We start from the raw sequence: 20,234 nt of genomic DNA on the forward strand, positions 1-20,234 counted from the left end.
AATAATTTTTTATTACAATTCATGTAATTATCTAGATACATATTTATGGATATTAATTATATATTGTATTTGTATATATTATTCATATGTATGTGTATATTTATATATAATATAGTTTTTAAAAAACAATAACCACACAAACTGTTTCACATCAAACATGGAGTCCACAATAATAATGTGTGGGTCCATGTTTCATCCGTTCCTTCGTGCATAAATTATGGAGTATATTTTTACGGTAATTTTGCCTTCCTTTTTTTTCATCGGTCCAGCTAATGACCGCACTATAGCGCCGGACAAGAGAGGAAAAAGTCAGATATTTCCTGTCAGCTGCATCAGCTTTTGCTGTATTTGGCAGACTTAATACTAATCATTTTCTTGTTGTCTCTCACTCTAACTTGAATTGACGAATTTAACCTTCTTTTTAGTTTTTCTTTATATTCTCACCTGCTACTATATTTTAGATACATTTTTCAAGCACGTTATTACCTCGTCGCTTTTTCTCTTTTAAAGTTTTGTGTCAATTTTTTTAAATTATTGATTTGTATCGACAAGAGTAATATAAAAAATTTTGCTTCTACGAATCTAGAAAAAAAATATTTACTGATATCCATTGGAACTGATTTTTTACAAAGCCCCATAATTTTTTTTTAAATTTATGGATATTTTTTTGTATTTTTGTGAAATCCAAAATGGGATCTCACTAGCCATGCAGTACAAATGTGCAATAAAACCATGTGGTAAGCTAGCACAGCTACTTTTCTTTTTGAGGTAGTGGACAAGTCCAAGTCAGAGTTTCCAAGCTAAATTTACACAAATCAGAAAAACACCTGAATCCAAATATTATATTTTAGAACTTTAATAACTCCAAAAGTGCATAGAAATGCCTAAACACCTGAAGCCACAAATAAATCAACTTGTAAGTGTGTAATTAAGTAAGAACTCGAACAACGCCAAAAATTTCATAAACCATCATGTTCCTACTAAGTTTCATTTTCATATGACATAATTCCAAAAAGACAAGGTATTATGACCTCATATCAAGAATCATTCAACAACCCACAACTACAAAAATATACATGGGCATTGATCTATTTTTGTTGCCCATCAACAAAGTCAAATTGTATGAGCAATTACAATGACTATACAAAATGTAAGAACAAAAAACAAGTTTAGAACATATGATAGTCATGTACCCGCGTCAAAACAAAAACTAAACCCCACCAAAAAAAGCTACACAAACATGCCCATCCACTCTAAAAGTTTAGACGTGCGACACAAAAATTTCATCTGCACTGTGAAAGGGTGGAGGGAAAATGGCGGTGAAAATTGTGAAAAGTTAAAGGGGAAATGGCGCCAGAAAGTAGAAAAAGGACCCGCCAATTGTTTTCTAATGGTTTGTTTGTTATTACTTACAAAAATAAGGATAAACTTGTAAAATCACCAAAAAGTGCTTTTGTGATATCATTATTCTGGATTTTGCATTGGAAAGAAGGAAAACTCTGCCGAAAGGGACCCACATATGGAGCGCAATATAGCGCTTTGTAGCATTTGCCTTTTTTCATATTGCCTCCAAATCATAGAGCGGGAGGGAGGGGAGGGAGGGAGAATGTCGTCTGAGCTTGGCGACGCTGGAAACCCTAGAAAATGGCGATTCACCTGGGAAGCCCAATCCCAAATTCCTACCTTCAAATTACTCCTCTTCAACCCCGACACCAACACCAAACCCTCGACTCAATGCCACGACTTGAAAGTGAACTTACTTCTCCAGCAATCTCTACTCACACTTACTTGGTTCGAAGCCGGAGCCGAGGTTTCTCTTAGGGTTCCGATTCCTAGGGTTTTGGTCGACCCCGAATCTCCACTCCAGTGCAGAGCACTGGATGATCATATCGAAGTTAAGCTTGTTCTGCTCCTTCCCGTTGACCATCCTATCCTTACGAGCTTGGATTCCGTGCTCAATTTATCTGACGATGAGTCTCGTCGTCGAGAGAGTCCGTCTCCGGATTATTCGCGACCACTATCGATGGAGTCGGATGTTGAGAGTTTATCGTCTGCGGGAGAGGTGCAGTTCTACTGCAGGAGTTGCTCAACGCAGCTCACCCGGTCCCTCAGGTATGAAAAGTACATTCTTGTTGATGCCAATCGTTTTGTAACTGTGAATGCGTTATTGCGTCAGACAATGATAGTGTTTTTCAGCTTAGAAAGATTTTATTTGGTCTTTTTATTGTGTTCTACCGGTGGACCTTTTCTAAAAGAAATAGGAAGGTTATCTATCATGGCAATATATGAGTATAGCAGAGAAATAACACTCAAATTACCAAGGACAAGGGAGGCATACATCGCATTACAGGAGAAAATCAACACAACAAAATGGAGGGGAAATCGCATCTCAGTTAAAAAGGACAGAAAAATAATATCACCATGGCGGAAGCTGAATTATAATTGCTAAGACATGGAATTTTTTGGTTGAAACTTGAAACTAGAAAAATCTCCCTTGTTTCAAGGGCAAGATGGTCCATCCCCTCAAAGGGACTAGAAAGTGATACAAACTCGTGGGTAGAACTCACCCTTGAAAACCGGCTTACAAGGGGTGGGTGCCCAAGAGCTTATATACACTAAGCCAAGCTCATGCTTAGGCGATGTGGGACTTTAGAATCGTAACAGAAAGGATCTAATTCCTTCTTGTAAATCAATTAGAACTTAGAAGAATCTGTGGAGGCTGATTCCAATTAGATTGTTTGCCAAAACATCTAACACAAAGAGGAGAGCTACATCAGAAAAGAAAAAAATAAGAACAGGCATCATGATTAGAAGCAGCTTTCTTGGCTGTTAGATATGCAGAAAAATTAGACTCCATGATTCTGGGGCCGACACATGACTAATTCTTAATCTGTGATATTCTGCTTCAAGGACAAATACATAATCTCATATGATAAGTAATCTCATCGAACTAATAATGAGGGGATTAATAATACCATATCTGCAAGGTATTGATGATCCGTATACTCAAGGTATTGGTTACCCTAATTCCTAGGGTTGGAAGATTTCATATACGATTAATCATGACTGCCCCAGTTCCAACTAGACGCCGAAAATGTGATTCTCATGGATTTATAGTTCAATCTGATGGTTTAATCCAGGCAAATAAATGGGGCTAAGATTCAACGTTAAATTAATAAACACAAACTAAAACAAGTCCACGTAGTGCTTAGACAACTTCTCAGATCAACCTCACGTGCTTCCTCGCCGGAATCCTAGACTGCAAGACAAACACGGCGAGCGCACGTTTGCCTCTCGTCAGCAGAGCAGAGGCCCTCCGATGCCTAAGTTAGTCTCACGTACTCAAAGAAAACCCTAATTATCAATAGGACAGCAATGTGATAGCAATAAACAGTGTACCGTACATCATGGATCTTATGTTGTATTTATAGATGTTTAGCCAACTTGCTCACCAAGTCACCCATTCTGCTTACGTTTCCTATCTCGTCTTGGAAACCTAGCTCTTACGGAATTCCTCTCCATTAACTGTAGTCCAATCTCTGTTAGGAAACATAATCAGTTCCTATAATCGCGGGATCCTGCGCTATCACGTAGTGCAGTTGTTCTAGATTGTTCCAGAATGACCTTACCGCTAGGGCAGTTATTGCTAGGGTTTCCCCTTTGTTCGGGAAACACGCTATACCTGAGTACAGGTGCTGGGTAATGTTTCTGCGCACCTCCTCATGGTGTCGCCGACCAATTCCCAGTTCGGCGGTATGTCCAACCATCATGTGGTGTTCTCCTATTGCTCACGTTTCAGCCATTGGATCGGCTCTAATTCGTACTTTTCGGGATAACCCTCCTACACAAGTATGTATTTATCCTTGTGAACTCAATAAAAGTCAGTTCATACATGGATAAGATCGAGGATCTATTCATTTTCATTATCATCCTTACCTATACTTCTATATGCTATCAAGTTGTGGAAATGATTTTTTACATTTATCCCACGCAATGGGGCTATTTCTGATACACATATTTTGTTTCTCGGGTGAGTGGAAAGGAAATTAAATGGCTGTCTATAGAGTAACCATATGGCACAAAATTGGAGTGCATTGGGGCCATGGCACCTCATGGCCTTCTCATAGGTCGTCGGTCACAGAATCGCTGCATTGTCAGAGTGAATGGGGGCCACTTGTAGTCTTTTCATTGGGTTGGTCACTGGTCTGTATGATACATATGCACTCGCCACTCACACACCTGGAAAATTTGCTGCTAATTGCAAGCTGTCTGCAACATATCGTGCAGCTGGTAATTCCTCGAGTCCAAGATATGTTCCTTCTTGGACAGCCCACCTTTCTTAGACAATTATTATAGCAAAACGAGCCCCATATCATTTCTAAACCTGCAAGGAAAGGGTTACCTTACTGGAAAACTATCTCAACTTCCAGTTTTCTAAAATCCATTCTCTAATAATTCATAATCATGTGACAATCAATACATAGTACTCCTTGGATTTTGCATGAATTATGATCTCCTTGTTTGAGTAATAGGAAAACTGTTTTCCTGACCGTAATCATCATCCAAATTGAGAGCAGAAATTACAAAACCCGGAGGGTCATTCACTTATACAAAAGACCAGAGAAGACTGTCAGACTAAACAAGCATCAACAAGTACACTTCGTGTAACGCAGACTAAGATGAAGACTATAACGACTGACAGGAGAGGCCGAGCAAAAAAAGTTAAACTGATAGGAGAGAATCTAGCTGTAATATTAGGTAACTACGCAAAGACCCTTAATGGTATTGGCTCCCATACCACTACTGAGGCCACTTTTACCGCTCGAAATCCTAGCTACTATCACCTTGCTGTTAACTTGAGTCGGCTGCACTAGGACAATACCACCTCTACCGCCCCACACCTGTTTCATAGTCACTACAGCATTCTGATATGACAAATATCTTTCTGATGTTCAGGAAAGAAAATGATGGAGTTGCATAAATAAAAGTATGGGAAAATTGTGAATGTATATGATTGTGATCTCATAACTTCTATTTTAGGCATAGATTGTATCATAATCGTACCGTGATCATAACTCTTAGGATAGGTTATCTTCTTGAAGGTTGGATATAATCTTTTGCTTTCTAGGTTTTCCTCTATTTAAACATTTGGTAACATTGTATTATGTATCTCAATCAGTAATACAAATCTGTTCTTTTTCTGTAAACTTACAAAAATACCGTAACTGTTTTTTTTTTTTTTTTGATCCACAAATACCGTAACTGTGAAGTTTAATATATCCCTCCTTTCAGTGGGATTGTTGGATAATACAAGGCAGTGCTCTTGCTTATGCTGCTCTGAGTTTTTATTGTTCATCCAACTATTGGAATTAACTTCAGATTGTTTTCTGTGGATGCAGATTGTTTTCAGAAATGCCGTCAACCAACTGGCGTGAGGTGGCAGACAATTGGTTTGGGGCTTGTTGTTGTTCATTTGGAGGTGTAAGTGAAAAGTTAGTGATAAATTATGCAACTTCCTACGGCTCTCCACCAGGCGTGTGCCTATTAAGTACCACTTTTGTCCTTCTTTGCAAGGATGACTTGGTGGACTGTAAATTTCTTCTCTCTCATAGAAATGAACAACATGAGTCTGAAACAGTTGTCACTGCTTATAAGTGTTTAAAAGGTATGCTAGATAACGGAAGTAATCAGGAAAGGGTGGCAGGTTGTGACAACTATCATAAGGACAGTATGCTTCGTTTTGATGAAAATTTAAGCTGCAGTGACCGTGACGAAGGTATGCTGGCTGTAAATTTAGGAATCCAAGTTTCTGAGAAAGAATCTAATGTTGAAACTTTATCCTGCATGTTTCAAGCATTAGAATTCTCCAAGGATTTTGTTTCTGCACCTGGATTTTCTGTCGATATGACAGGCCATAAGCTAACTAATGAGATAGGAGACTGCTGCTCATCCCAAGTGTCAGGAAGTCTTCCAAAGGAACACAAGACTGCAACATATGTTGAGCTCCTAGAAAATCAGAAATCTTTCGTTAATGGTTTCCTTGGAGATGTTTTCATGGCTAGATCCTCCAATCTCTCAAAAGATGTTCAGTGGTTTGAAGTTTTGTGTCCTCAGTGTTCATCTCTTCTTGGCGCATACCCTTCTGGTAATGATCATGTACCATTGGATGGTGGAGTTCGGTTCTTCAAGTGTTACATTTCGACTTGTCTGCCAGTTGGTGGATCAAATGATTTATTTAGGTAACCACAAAATGCCCTACAAAACATACTGGTAAAAAAAAAGGTTCTCTACAGCAGTACCTTCCATTCTGTCGATGTCTGAAAGATTTCTTTTCGTCATCTTGCTGTGCCTATCTGCTGTAGACTACCTTCTTCATTGGACTCTATTGTGTAGCTGTCAAGCACAAAAAGGTGCAGTGCTATTTCATATGATAAACATTTTGGAAACATAAAAACTTATTTTTGAAGTACTCGAGTTAGTGTTTGAGAGCTGAAAGTACTTTTAGAGTTTTCAATTGTTGGTGGTTAGTAGTTTGTGGTTTAGACCTACTATTGATGTTCCAATTGTAGGTGGTTGGTAGTTTGTATCTGCTATATCACAGGAGCTTTAGCTTCAGGAGGACACAGGAAAGGGTGCACAATACGAGTTTAAGGCCTGTTCATCTTTCTTTTTTTTTATTTAAGAAAGAGTGAAGACAAGGAATTTTTCTGTGCATTGTTCTTATTGTTCTTTTTATTGCTTCAACATGCATTTGGGGAGAAGACATAGGTTTGATATGCAAACTATGTTCGTCTCGATGAACAGGAAATATTCCTTGGAACGGATGTTCACAAATCAGCTGCTGGAAAATGCACAAGATGAATTATCATTTCGAACTGTGGTGCGGGATTTGCAAACGAGGTCTGCTATGCTGCAGATTATTGTCTTAAATCCTAGTTCATGGTGCTGTAGTGGATACTGTTTGGGCACAGAAAAGACTACAGAACCAGTTGCACAGGTAGCTTTGTTCCCTTCTGTCAAGGTGCTATTTTCTGACTGTTGCAGCAGTAATAAATCAGAATTCAGGTTTGTATCTATTCAGCTTCTTTCTCATCTACCTACGAGTCAATAAGTCTGTCTTATTAGCTTTTACTTCATTAACTTGAGGTTCTCAGATTTTGTGAAGTTTTATGCTCAAATTCTCGTTCGTAATTCATTTCGTTTCTGAATATCTTTTTTGTTGTTTCGTTCTTAGGACAGCAAATGTCTCTCACCTTGTCATCATTATGAGCATGTTCCTTAGTCGTTAATCTTGTGTTTTGATGCTGTTATTTCCTAATTTGTTTGTTATACATCCAACGAAATCACATAGTTATTTCATGAATTGGTAGTTCATTCAAGAGTAGAGATGGCAAAATATAACTTGTCCCTTCTTTGTAACTTAGTAAAATAAGCTGATCACTACTTGGCCTCTTCAATATTTTCCTCAATGCGCTCCTTCATTGTCAGGTGTGTTCAATTTTACTCCCCTTCATCCCGTAATGTTAAATCCCTTTTGGGAGTTTGAACATTTTAAAGAGACATGCAAGTATTACACTCGAATCCAATTGCAATGCAGTGATTTCCAATAGTACGCTTTTATTTACCAGCTTTTGATGTACACACATCACTAGGGAATACCAGGAAGCTATGATGCACGGACACGAGGACAGAAATTCTAAAAAAATGAGGACATGGAAACGGCGGGGGACTCGCCACGTGTATATTTATTTATTTATATTTGTTTTTCATTTTTAACCCAAGTTTAAAAGGCAAAATGTGGACAAAACGAAAAATCTATAGTTCCAATACCATTCAAACAAAACAAGACATCCATAAGTTCAATATAACCCAATTGAAAATTTACAGTTTGACCCTTACAACAACAACAAAAACAGAACCCATTTAGTCCCCAATCATTGGGGATATGGGCGGGGACAAAATTTACAGTTTGACCCCTGAAATTTTCAAAAAAATTGCAGTTTAACCCCCAAATTTAAAAAAATACAGTTTGACCCCCAATTTTTTTTAAAATTACAGTTGAACCCGCGCATCCCCATCGGTGTCCCTCCCGTGTCCCCAGCTGTGTCCCTCCCAAAAATTTAAATTAAATTATGGTGGCGTGTCCCATATGTCTCAGCCGTGTCCCCGTGTCCGACACTGCAATACGTCAACCTCTAGAGGTGTCGGTGCTTCATAGCCAAGAAGTACTGGAAATGTAGAAGTTTCTTTTTGACTTTGCAAGGACGACTTGCATTTTCGGACATCCCAAATATGGAAGGGACTAATTTTTGTTTTTGTGTTTTTATTTTGGTGGGAGTGTGTGGCTGGTGTGAATTCTTAAATTCATGAACTATTGATCTAATACAGCATTTATTTTTTGTCCACGCTATTTGATGAGATAAATTGGAATCTGAGATTTATGCAGAATGATAGAAGAATGGGTGACAAAAAACGAAGTTGATGAAGTTTTCATGTTGGCACATCAAATAAAGGAGTTGATCAAATGCTTGGAGTTGGCAAAGGACAGATATCCGCTTTCATATGCATCTATACAGGGTCTGATGTTGTCATCCATGGCACGATAATATCTTATTGGTTTGGAGCTTAGGTCTTTTGCCTCAGAATTATTTAATGGAAGGAAAATGAGGTTTTTTCATTCCTTGTGTGATGCCTTCAAAAACCCAGATATTTTGGGTTGAATCATCAAAGCATTAGATGGTGGCCTTCTGGCATCGGTTTCATTTTTCTCTCTTAGCCATTCATTGGCTGCTTTCCTTGTTCTGGGGTGTATATACAGGGAACATGTTGGTGGCTATCCCCTAATGAGTGGTTCTCTTGTTCAACTCTCTGTTCTTCATCCCAAGTTTTGCTCAAGTCGGGAATCCCTTTTTTTTGGACATATGGTGTTAGTACTTGTGCTATCCTTATTCAAGTTGCTTACAGAAATGTGTTTTTTCCTTCTTCAGAACGAATGCAGCTGAAGCTGATTTTGATCATGACACTGTTCTTCTCTATATAACCTCTTTCTTTAGGCAATGTACGCGAATACTAATCTTACAATCTTGCTCTTTGAGAAAAACTTCAGCCTGTTTTTCGATATCAGGTGTCATTATATAGCATGGAGAGGCTAGAGTGCAGTTCAAGTCCTATGCACACCAGATTGCAGATAATGATTTTCTTTAACTTGCATTGGAACAAGATTTTGGCATTCTGAGGTTAGCGAAAAGGAAAAGAAGCATCAGTCTTTGAGTTTGAATTTTGATTGTGTATAGCTTTTTGTTTTTGGATCAAAGAGTTTGAGATAGCTGAAGCTCCAGTGTAAATATATGAGGCTACGAGCATCCAATTTTGTTGCTATTCTCGAGTAATCGCAGAATAGATCACCTGTGTGTTGGGCATGCACCCCATGAGGATCATTTTGCATATCCCAGTATCCATTGTGCAAATGGAGATGACGTATTAGAAAAGATCTGGCAAAGCAGTGCATTAAGGCTCACAAGCTTTTCGCTTTTGAAACTGGTCAGGTTCAAATATAAAGCACGGTAAAAGAGCAGTTCTCCAGCAATTAGACTGTACCTTGGGTTTTCATCTCATCAAGAGATTTTTTTTTTCTTTTTAACGTCACAACAAAGAGTTGTTGATGTAGCATAATTTACTTTGATGTAGGGATGACAATTTGCCTCAAACTGATGGGTACCCAAACCGAACCGAACCGCTCTTTTCCTCCCAAATTGTAACCGATTTTTTTCCCATGGGCACGGATACTGGTAAAGGTGTAGGGATAACCGAACGGGTTCAATTCGGTTTGGTTATGGTTTAGCTATTACCAGAACGGGTAATACCTGAACTGAACTGAAGCAATGAAATTACAAATATGCCATTACTATATATATAGGGTTTAGAGAGAAAGTAGGGTTCAGTGTTCACTACTTCACTTCACTTTGAAACACTTTGTTCACCTTTTTCACCGTCACTCCACCGACACCTTCATACTTTCTCCCTGACCATCGGTGGCGTCATCTCCATCGCCGATCGAGACGTTGCCGTCGCCCAGCTCCAAACCCTCCGGGAACACAGTCTCTGGAAACTCCAAGTTCGATGCAGTCGTTTCTCTCTTTTGAACCTCGACGTAGTCGTTTCTCTCTTTTGTACCGCAGCTCCATCTCTCGAGTTTTTTATATGAACACTTCAAAAACAAAAAACAAAAAACAAAAAAGTTTGGCCAATGAGAATTTCGTTTGAATTATTGGAATGCAAATATGTCGACTGTGTTGTCTTGAGGGTTTTCTCCAGGCTGACTCAATCCATGGGAAAGTTTTTCTCTTGTTTGGGAATGGAGAAACGGTGGTGGTTAGCTTCCGTTAAAAGCAAATAGTGAAGACTCAAAACTTAAGAATGTATCATATACGTTTGAGGTACTGAATAAATGGCCTTCTCTCTTCTCTCTCTCTCTAAATTTTTCTCCAAGTAGGGTTTGTGTTTGGGGGTGGGGCTGCCGCCTCCCACCTCCACCTCCCCCTCTCTCCTCTAGCCGGCCACCCTCCTCCACCACGCCGCCTCTTCTTCACCCTCTCCTCTGCCTTGTTCCTCCCACTGGTTCAGAACCTCCACACATAGCCTGCCTCTCTCGCGACCCTTTTTCCTCACCCCCACCTCCTCCACTACCGCTCTCCGGACACCCCCTCCTCCGTCTTCCTCTTGTGAAACCCTCCTCCCCTCTTCGGCTCTTCCACCACCTACTCGCAGCTCAGAGATTTGGCGAAGTGATGTAGCTAGGGTGGCTTGGCTCATCCTCCGGCAAATAAGTAGTTGGCGGCATTTCTGGTGACATAGACGGTGACCGGAGTTTTAGTTTCCTGTTTTTAGTTTCTGTTTGTTTTGGATCCTCTCCGATTTCGGAGAGTTATGTTCCCTGCATGGAACCTATCCTACTCTTTGTGGGTGTTTCTGTTCTCTCAGTGAGTTGCATGAAGGGAGGACAGTGAGGCTGGTCAAATTATCGCTACCGTCCTCATTATCCTTCGCGTATTATCTCTATGTGGAGCTTATTCTCATGTGCATAGGTGAGTGCTCACCCAACGCCTTGTAACCCAGTCGTTGAGGTCCATGTACCTAACGACAGGCTTTGGATCTTGGGATTTTATAGCCTTTGGGCAATTTTTTGTTCTTTTTGAGCAATGAAATTGTCTGTTTTATCAAAAAAAAAAAAAAGACTCAAAAATTGGTGCTACGATTTAATCTGGGCCATCCATTAATTCATTAATGAGGAGGCATGTTTTGGTGAAAAAGTGTGGTAGAGAAACTTTCGGGGATCGGGTACGATTATTCTAATATTCGTCTTGATCCGTCCCGTTGTCATCCCTACTTTATACCAGTTGGCCAACCCTTGTGGAACAGGTATCAGCTGCAGTAAGATTGATACGCATCCCACCAGCCCATGCATGCTAAGAAGAAATATTCTGTAACTACTCCTGGATATGTATGTTTAATTCAAGTTTCAACATTAGCAGTAGACCAAAAAATATCTAACAGTGAAAAGTAGCAGGTTTTGCAGTTGAGAATAACAAATAATTGACAGCAAATAAGATAGGAAGAAAATACACACCATCTGCCATTACAACTTTATCAACTAGAAACCATAATTGCAATCTCACGGCACATTTAGTGGTCTTGAGCTCAAGAGTTCGGTTTTCAGTCGGTTTTTGAGCTAGTCATGAGACAAGTGTAATTCCAAGCGTTTTGGATTCTGAACATGGGCTCGATCAACAGTCATATTCAAGGAGATCATGCTGAAATGCTGCAAAAGGCCTAATGGTACAGAAGATCGAACGGCAATACAATTACATTGGAGCTCTATAAATACCAGTTTGCAAGGGCTTAGACTACATATGTGCAAATACTAAATGGTTGTATTTTATTAGTCTAAAAAGTTGTGCTGGGCAGCTGGGCCAATGGTGTTTGGATAAATAAGTCAAAGTGGCTTATTTTTTGTTCTTATTCAAATTTTTTTCGCATTTGTTAGTTTCTCGTCAATTTTTTGGGGATTATTGCTTCGTCATGACGAGAGGAATCTAAAAAGTAAAAAATTTCGATCAAAATCCAATTTTTTTTGAATAAAGACGAAAAAATTGGCTTATTGGCTTATTTTTTGTCTTTATTCAAAAAAATTAGGTCTTGATCGAAATTTTTTATTTTTTAGATTCCTCTTGTCATGAAGAAACAATAATCCCCAAAAAATTAACGAGAAACTAACAAATGCGAAAAAAATTTGAATAAAAATAAAAAATAAGTCACTTTGACTTATTTGTCCGAACACCAAAGCTATTAGAAAAGGCTTGCCAATTTATAGACAAGTATGTGTAGGTTTGTAAATCTCGCGCGAGTAGCTGACGTGGAAATCTACGTGAGCTAGAGGTGCGATTAGTTAATGATTAGTAAAGAAAAAAGAGGAGTGACCTAGAGGGGTGAGGGAAGAAGCAGGAGGACAGAAGAGACAAAGGCAGCATGTCCCTTGTCTTTTTGCATGAGATAGTGGCAACTTTCCCTAGATTAATCGGGTGCTAAACAGTGGTTATTTCATAAAAATACTTGGGTAAGAGTAAACAAAATTTACTTTTTGGATTCTTCTCGTTGAGACGAATCAATAATCCTCAAAAGTTAGGCGCAAAATTAACAATGCAAAAAAAATTCAAATAAGGACAAAACAACTTAATTTTTTTTTAAGCTTACAAGAACTCACCCTTAGTGTTGACGTAGCATAATTTACTTTGATGCAGAGATGACAATTTGTCTCGAATTGATGGGTACCCGAACCGAACCACTCTATCCTCAAACCGTAACCGATTTTTTCCTGTGGGCGAAAACGATAGAGTTGTTGGTATAACCGAACGAGTTCGGTTCGGTTCGGTTATGATTTAGCTATTACCGGAACGAGTAATACCCGAACTGAACCGAAGTAGTGAAATTACAAATACACCATTAGTATATATACATATATAAGAAATTGACATTCACACTCCCTTTATATATACGGAACGGTTCCGGAGACATCCAAAAAAACATTTCAAATCTTAATCTCATAGTTTCCATCAAATTTTTATGATCTGAACCGTTCAATGTATGCAGAATGTGATTTTAAAGGTGTCCACAAGAAATTAGCAAAAAAAATGACCGAAAAATGTTTGATTTGAGCAATTTTTATTTGAACCATTCAATAAAAAACTGTTCGAAACTGTTCGGACTAAGTCCTTCCCGGTCATTTTTTTGCTGATTTATCGCAGATACCCTTAAAATCACGTTCTGATCACATTGAGCGGCTCGGATCATCAAAATTTGATTTGGAACTATGAGGTATTTTTTTGAGTTTCTCCGGAACCGCCCCGATATATATATTCCAGTGAGGGATCCCGCACGATTTTACCGTGCACACCTCGCTTTTCCGATCAAATTTCGATGATCCGAGCCGCTCAAAGTGATCAGAACGTGATTTTAAGAATACTAGCGAGAAATCGGCAAAAAAAATAACTGAAAATGGCTTGATTGGAACAGTTTTCATTGAATGGTTTAATAAAAAATTGTTCAAATCAAGCCCTTGCCGGTCTCTTTTTTTTGCTGATTTTTAGTAAATACGCATAAAATCACGTCTGCACACTTTGAGCGGCTCGGATCATCAAAATTTGGTCGAAAAATGGGAGGTCTACATGGTAGAATTGTAAGGGATCCCTTATTGGATAATTTGTATATATATATATATATATATATATATATATATATATATATATATATATATCAGGGCGGTTCCGGGGACATCTATAAAAATATCTCATAATTTTCGATCAAATTTTGATGATCCGAGCCGCTCAATGTGATTAGGACGTGATTTTAAGGATACCCGCTAGAAATCAACAAAAAAAATGACCGGAAAAAGCTTTTTTTTTTTTTTTGAACAAACTCAGAAGATTTTGATTACTCAAAATCCGCCCAAAGGGCTACAAACCCCAAATCGGAGCCCATCGATAGGAACAAACCCACGATAAGGGTAATCCATATGGTTTGAATAGGAATACTCTGAGTACAGAAAACACTACCCAAAAGTGGTAGAGAAAGTTCCACGCAGGGAGTGGACGTACACGCAAACGGAGAAGAAGACGGCAACTGTAATTTGATGCGCCTCACCGTCCTCTTCTCCGACCAACTCTCAACGGAAACAGAAACACCCACAAAGGGTAGCAAAAGCTCCACACAGGGAACAACCCTCTTCGAAATCGGAGAGTAAAAAACAGAACAAAAACTAAAAATAAGAAAAAAAAACCTCTGGTAGCCAGAAATGAAGCCGGAGCCGCCGCCACGGAACCTGCAACTTATTCGCTGGAGGAGAAGCCAAGCCACCCTAGCAACACCACAACGCCCGATCTGAACCCAACCTGAGCCACGGAAGAGAAGAAGAAAGCGGGAAAGGGGGATTGAGAGGGGAAACGAAGGACGAGTGAGGGAGGTAGAAGCGGAGGGCAGGAAAGCGGCCAAGGAGAGGGTTTTGAGGGGGCGGTATGGTGGAGGAGGGTGGGTGACCGGAGGAGGGAGGAGGGGGTGGAGGTGGGAGGCGGCAGCCCCACCCCGCAAGCACAAACCCTATCTTCTGAAAAGTTTAGAGAGAGAAAGTTTAGAGAGAAGGAAGCCCGGGAAGGGCTTAATCCGAACAGTTTCGAATAGTTTTTTATTGAACAGTTTAAATAAAAACTGCTCAAATCAATCATTTTTCGGTCATTTTTTTTGCTAATTTCTAGCAAGCACACTTAAAATCACATTTTGCATACATTGAACAGTTCGGATCATAAAAATTCGATCGGGAACTATGAGATTGAAATTTTGGATTTTTTTTAGGTGTTTTTTTGGGTGTTCCTTTAACCGTCCCGATATATATATATATATATATATATATATATATATATATATATATATATATATATATATATATATATATATATACACACACACACAATTTGAATCAAGTCCGCACCTCTTCCGGTCCGCACCTCCCTTCTTCCGATCCAATTTCGATGATCCAAGCCGTTCAATGTGATCAGAACGTGATTTTAAAGGTATCCGCGAGAAATCGACAAAAAAAATGATCGAAAAAGACTTCATCTGAATAGTTTTTTTATTGAACGGTTCAATAAAAAACTGCTCAAATCAAGTCATTCCTGATGTTTATATATATAGGATTTAGAGAGAAAGTAGGGTTTAGTGTTTACTTTTCACTTCACAGTTCACATTTTGAGACACTTCGTTCACCTTTTTCACCGTCACTCCACCAACACCACCTTCATACTTTCTCCCTAACCATTGGTGGCGTCATCTCCATTGCCGATCGAGACGCTGCCGTCGCCCAACTCCAATTAAACCCTTCGGACCACATCGTCTCTGAAAACTTCAAGTTCGACGCAATTGCTTTTTCTCTCTTTTGAACCGCAGCTCCGCCAAGTGCGGCGATGATCTCAACATGTATCTCCTTTCTTCTCCCTTTTGAACAGAGTCATCGTTGCTGGATCTACTGCCGTAGTGTTTGTCGCAGTGACTTTTTTGTTATAGATCTAATTTCTGATTTTCCTCGTTTGCTGGATTTCACAATTTATGGTCTATTCATTAGTTCTAAAATACTACTCCTTTCATCCTTTAATAAATGTCCATGTTACTATTTTGGATATTTTAAAAAATTATTTATATCTTGTAAAATATATTATTTTTTATTTGCAATATATATCTCATTTAATAGATGTTAATTGGTTCTATTAGAGAAAGTTTTGAAAATTATAAAAAAATGGTATAAATTATTCCCTCCGTTCCATAAAGTTTGGCATTTTCAGAAATGAGTGTCATTTTTAAATTGAATATATCTTTCAATCCGTAATATTTTAGGCGCTTTTTTGAACTTTGTTTAATAGACAAATTAAAATCTATATTACTTATAAAAAACATTACAGATTAAAAGATATAGTTAATTTTTTAGCTAGAATAGTGAAAGTGCCAAACTTTAAAGGACGGAGGGAGTAATTAATTTAAAAATAATATGAAAAAGTGCAATTAGACACTTATTTAAGAACGAAGGAAGTATATATTTTTTTGGGGAAATTGCATATAAGCGGAGAAAGGGGTAAATAATGCCCAAGTGATGGAGAGGTTTTTTCGAAATTGCATAAATATGGAAAGGAGGAAAAAAATTTCCCCATGCATGAAACGGAGGAAAAAATATTCCTCATACATGGAGTCCGAATCTGGATCTCCTAAGTTGCCCCCTCTATGAATTTAAGTTGCCCCTTCTATGGACCTAAATTGCCCATTCTATGAAACTTTTTTTTTTGAAAGGCCACATTCTATGAATCTAAGTTGCCCATTCTATGAACTTCCTGAGTATTCAATTTCTTGAGTATTTCTTCAATCTCCTTACAATTTTTATTATTTTCTGAGAAATTTGGGATCTGGGTTACTTGTAGATTTGCATGAAACGGACCAACTGAAATTTTTCATGCATGAAACGGAGGAAAAAAAATTCCCAAAACATGAAATTGATTTGTAGTCAAATCTGAGTTTGAACCTAAGTTGCCCCTTTTATGAATTTAAGTTTTTCCTTTTATGAACCTAAGTTGTCCTTTCTATGAACCTAAGTTGCCTCTTCTATGAACTTCCTGAGTATTTAATTTTTTGAGCATTTCTTTAATCTCCTTACCATTTCTTTTATTTTCTGAGAAATTTGAGATCTAGGTTACTTGCAGATTTGAGTTTTTAAAGTATTTTGAGATTAGTATATTTTGGATAATTATTTAGAAAGAGAAATGATAGAGAAAATAAGATGTATGTTTTCTAACATCCACTTTATATTTTTGCTTTTAGATTCTAGGAATTGCCACTTGAAATTTATTGTTTGGTTTTACTTGAAAATGTGAAGAAGTTATGCTACTAGCTAATTAAGAGACAACTTAGGTCCATAGAAGTAACAACTTAAGTTCATAGAAGAGGAACTTAAATTCATAGAAGGGACTACTTAGGTTCAAACTCAGATTTGACTACAAACCGACTTCATGTTTTGAAAAAAAAAAAATTTCATCCATTTCATGCATGGAGAATTTCAGTTGGTCCATTTCATGTAAATCTACAAATCACCCAGATTCCAAATTTCTCAAAAAATAATGGAAATGGTAAGGAGATTGAAAAAATGCTCAAGAAATTGAATACCCAGAAAGTTCATAGAATGGACAACTTAGGTTCATAGAATGAGCAACTTAGGTCTATAGAATGGGCAATTTAAATTCATAGAAGGGGCAACTTAGGAAACCCAGATTCGGACTCCATGTATGGGAAATATTTTTTCCTCCGTTTCATGTATGGGGAATTTTTTTTCCTCTATTCCATATTTATGCAATTTCGAAAAAACCTCTTCATCACTTGGGCATTATTTACCCCTTTCTCCACTGATATGCAATTTCCCCTTTTTTATGTTGCGGAGACTGCTGGTGATGTGATATATATATATATATATATATATATATATATATATATATATATATATATATATATATATAGATTCATTTTGACAACGTAAAACCAGATTCCAGTGTAGATTCCCAATTCAAACATACTGCTAGTAATAATACACACAAATGCACGCACAAGCAGGGACGGAGGGAAAGGGTGGCACGTGCCTCCGCTCGAAATTAAAATATTTTTGTTATATTTTTGTATATTTTGCATAATTATGAAATTAAGTGTGTTACTACACATAAACAAGTGCATATATCTTGAAAATATACATATAAAATTAGTTTTTATGTTTCAATTTTATCATATGGTGCATTTATACTTGTTGATTTTCGAACTATTTATCTACTTGGATCGATTCTTTCTTAATTATACTTATTTTTAACCGTCTAAGAGCAATATTTTAAAATAATATCATTAATAAAACTATATTGATCATTCTAAAACTTGTCGATGTTTATATAAAACATACTCTCAAATTTTGTCTGAGATTTTGTGCTTATTTTTATATAATTTAAGTGAAAGTGTGTGTTATATATTTTTGTAGTTTGTTTTGCATGCCGTAATTATGTAACGATCTTATTGTGGTTAACTAGAAAAATAAATTTTTGCCCCTATGATTAATAAGGTGCCCCCACTAAACGATATTTTTGAATTCATTCCTGCGCACAAGTGAATCAGTTTGTACGGAATGAGTGGCAGCGAAGCGGAAGGGAGTTCAGGGCACTCGGCCGGGGCGGATTCCTAGCCGGCGGTAGGGATGGAGAAGAAGGAGGAGACGGCGAGGGTGAGCAAGACGTCGCTGATACTCTGGCACCCACCAGAACGACGTGGTGGTGGTGCGGAAGCTGCTGGAGGTGGATCCGTCGACAGTCCACGCCAGGGACGATGACAACTGGACCCTGCTCAACGTGGCCTCGCTCCACGGCTGGACCGATGTTTCCCAGACTGATCAAATGGAGTAGTTGAGATTTGTTTTGAGTTTGAGAAAGAAGAAGGTCGAGTTTGGTAGACTGATGCTTTGTTTGGATTGTTTTTTAAAAGACAAATTTCAACTAAAAAACACTCATTATTCATACTTCTAATAATTACTCATCTTTATCTTCAATTATTATCTCTACTTTCAATCATTACTTTCATTTCTTTCTCTAATTGTTATCTTTACTTCCAATCATTACTCTAATTTCTCTCTCCATTCATAACCCTACAAAATTTCTTAAAAACTCATACAAACAAAATATAAGAGAAAGAAACGGCCTGGAAACGGGGGGCCTGCTGTCCCCTTGGGGACAGCGGGGTGCTGCTGTGTCCGATTCTGGGCCCAGTCCGGTCTCGCTTCGATGATCGGAATCGTTCACTTTGTAGAGCTCGTCGAGTAGAACAACCATGTAAAAAATCAGCTTAATTGGATATCGTTAAGTGCCTGATCAGAGCCCATATAACTCTCGGTCCATGGGTTATAGTGGATTTGATCCAGTGTTTTGGATCTATTCTTTTCAAGATAAAAAACCCATATAACTCTCGGTCCATGGGTTATAGTGGATTTGATCCAGTGTTTCGGATCCATTCTTTTCAAGATAAAAAGGTTCCGATCAGGCACTTAACGATATCCAATTAAGCTGATTTTTTGCATGGTTGTTTTACTCGACAAGCTCTACAAAGTAAACGATTCCGATCATCGGAACGAGACCGGAGTGAGCCCAGAAACTGGGCCCAGCAAGGGGACAGCAGCCCCCCGCCTCTGAAACGGCCTAATGCTCCTGTTTGGAGGAAATACCAAAGAACGACATCGCGTAACGTTTAAGGACTCAAATCTTGGGGTTACAAGTTAATATGGGCCGTCCATATGATTCATTGATGATCTGGAGCATGTTTTAGTGAAAATGTGTGGTAGATGTGAGAAGGGAGATATGGGGAGAGAATTCGAGTCCGATCCAGACGGGTATCGGGGAGGATTCAGGTAAAAAAAACTTTCGGGAATCGGGTACGATTATTCCAATATTCACACTGATCCGCTCCCCGTCATTCGTACTTTTTGCCAGTTGGCCGGCCCATGTGGAAGAAATTTGTACAATTCTGTTATTATTTGATTATCGGAGGCTTTTGTGGAAGTCAAAAGTCAAAGAATCGAATAGGGAAGGCCAAAGAAACAAAAGAAAAAAGTAAAATAAGATCTAGATGCCTTTTTTTTTTTTCCTGTTGGTTAAAAGATGCCTATTTTTCCTTCTTTGGAATAGGAGATGCCCAATTGTCAGATTAGGCAATTTATAAAACAATATTAAAGCTATTGGTACTAACGGGTACCATACCAACTGGTGACCGACGGCCGCATCGGGCCAATTCCAGCCATCGGACGGTCGATTCGAACCGTCCAAAAATTCTATAAAAAAAAAAACAAGGGAGCCTATGCGAGAATCAACGGCATCCGATATGGGGTGTTTGGATTGAACACTGACACACATCGGATGCTATTAATTCTTGTCTCCTCGGGTTTTTTTTTTATAGAATTTTTGGACGACTCGGATCGGCAATCTGGTGGTTGGAGTTGGCCCAGCGTAGTTGTCGGTCCCCGATCGGTATGGTATCCGTTGGTACCATTAACACTACTCTTTATAAAATCCATTACATTAAAAAATCACCTATCTATGTCGGCAAATAAATACTGCAACAAAAGAGACATG

General features: G+C 38.4%; 1 protein-coding gene across 2 annotated transcripts; it reads left to right on the forward strand.

Annotated features, from left to right (window-relative positions):
* Positions 1-1,554: 1,554 nt before the first annotated feature.
* On the forward strand, positions 1,555-9,057 carry LOC131336142 (uncharacterized). Of its 2 annotated transcripts, XM_058371856.1 has the most exons (5): positions 1,555-2,112; positions 5,400-5,776; positions 5,912-6,239; positions 6,805-7,065; positions 8,447-9,057. In XM_058371856.1, the coding sequence occupies exons 1-5, from the start codon at positions 1,607-1,609 to the stop codon at positions 8,604-8,606; spliced, it is 1,632 nt and encodes a 543-aa protein (XP_058227839.1). In that variant the 5' UTR covers positions 1,555-1,606; the 3' UTR covers positions 8,607-9,057. The 2 variants fall into 2 exon arrangements, with proteins under 2 accessions (XP_058227839.1, XP_058227838.1); XM_058371855.1 differs by having other exon boundaries at positions 5,400-6,239.
* The last annotated feature ends 11,177 nt before the right edge of the window (positions 9,058-20,234 follow it).

The sequence above is a fragment of the Rhododendron vialii genome, chromosome 8a (genome assembly GCF_030253575.1).
Source record: "Rhododendron vialii isolate Sample 1 chromosome 8a, ASM3025357v1".
Taxonomy (NCBI): domain Eukaryota; kingdom Viridiplantae; phylum Streptophyta; class Magnoliopsida; order Ericales; family Ericaceae; genus Rhododendron; species Rhododendron vialii.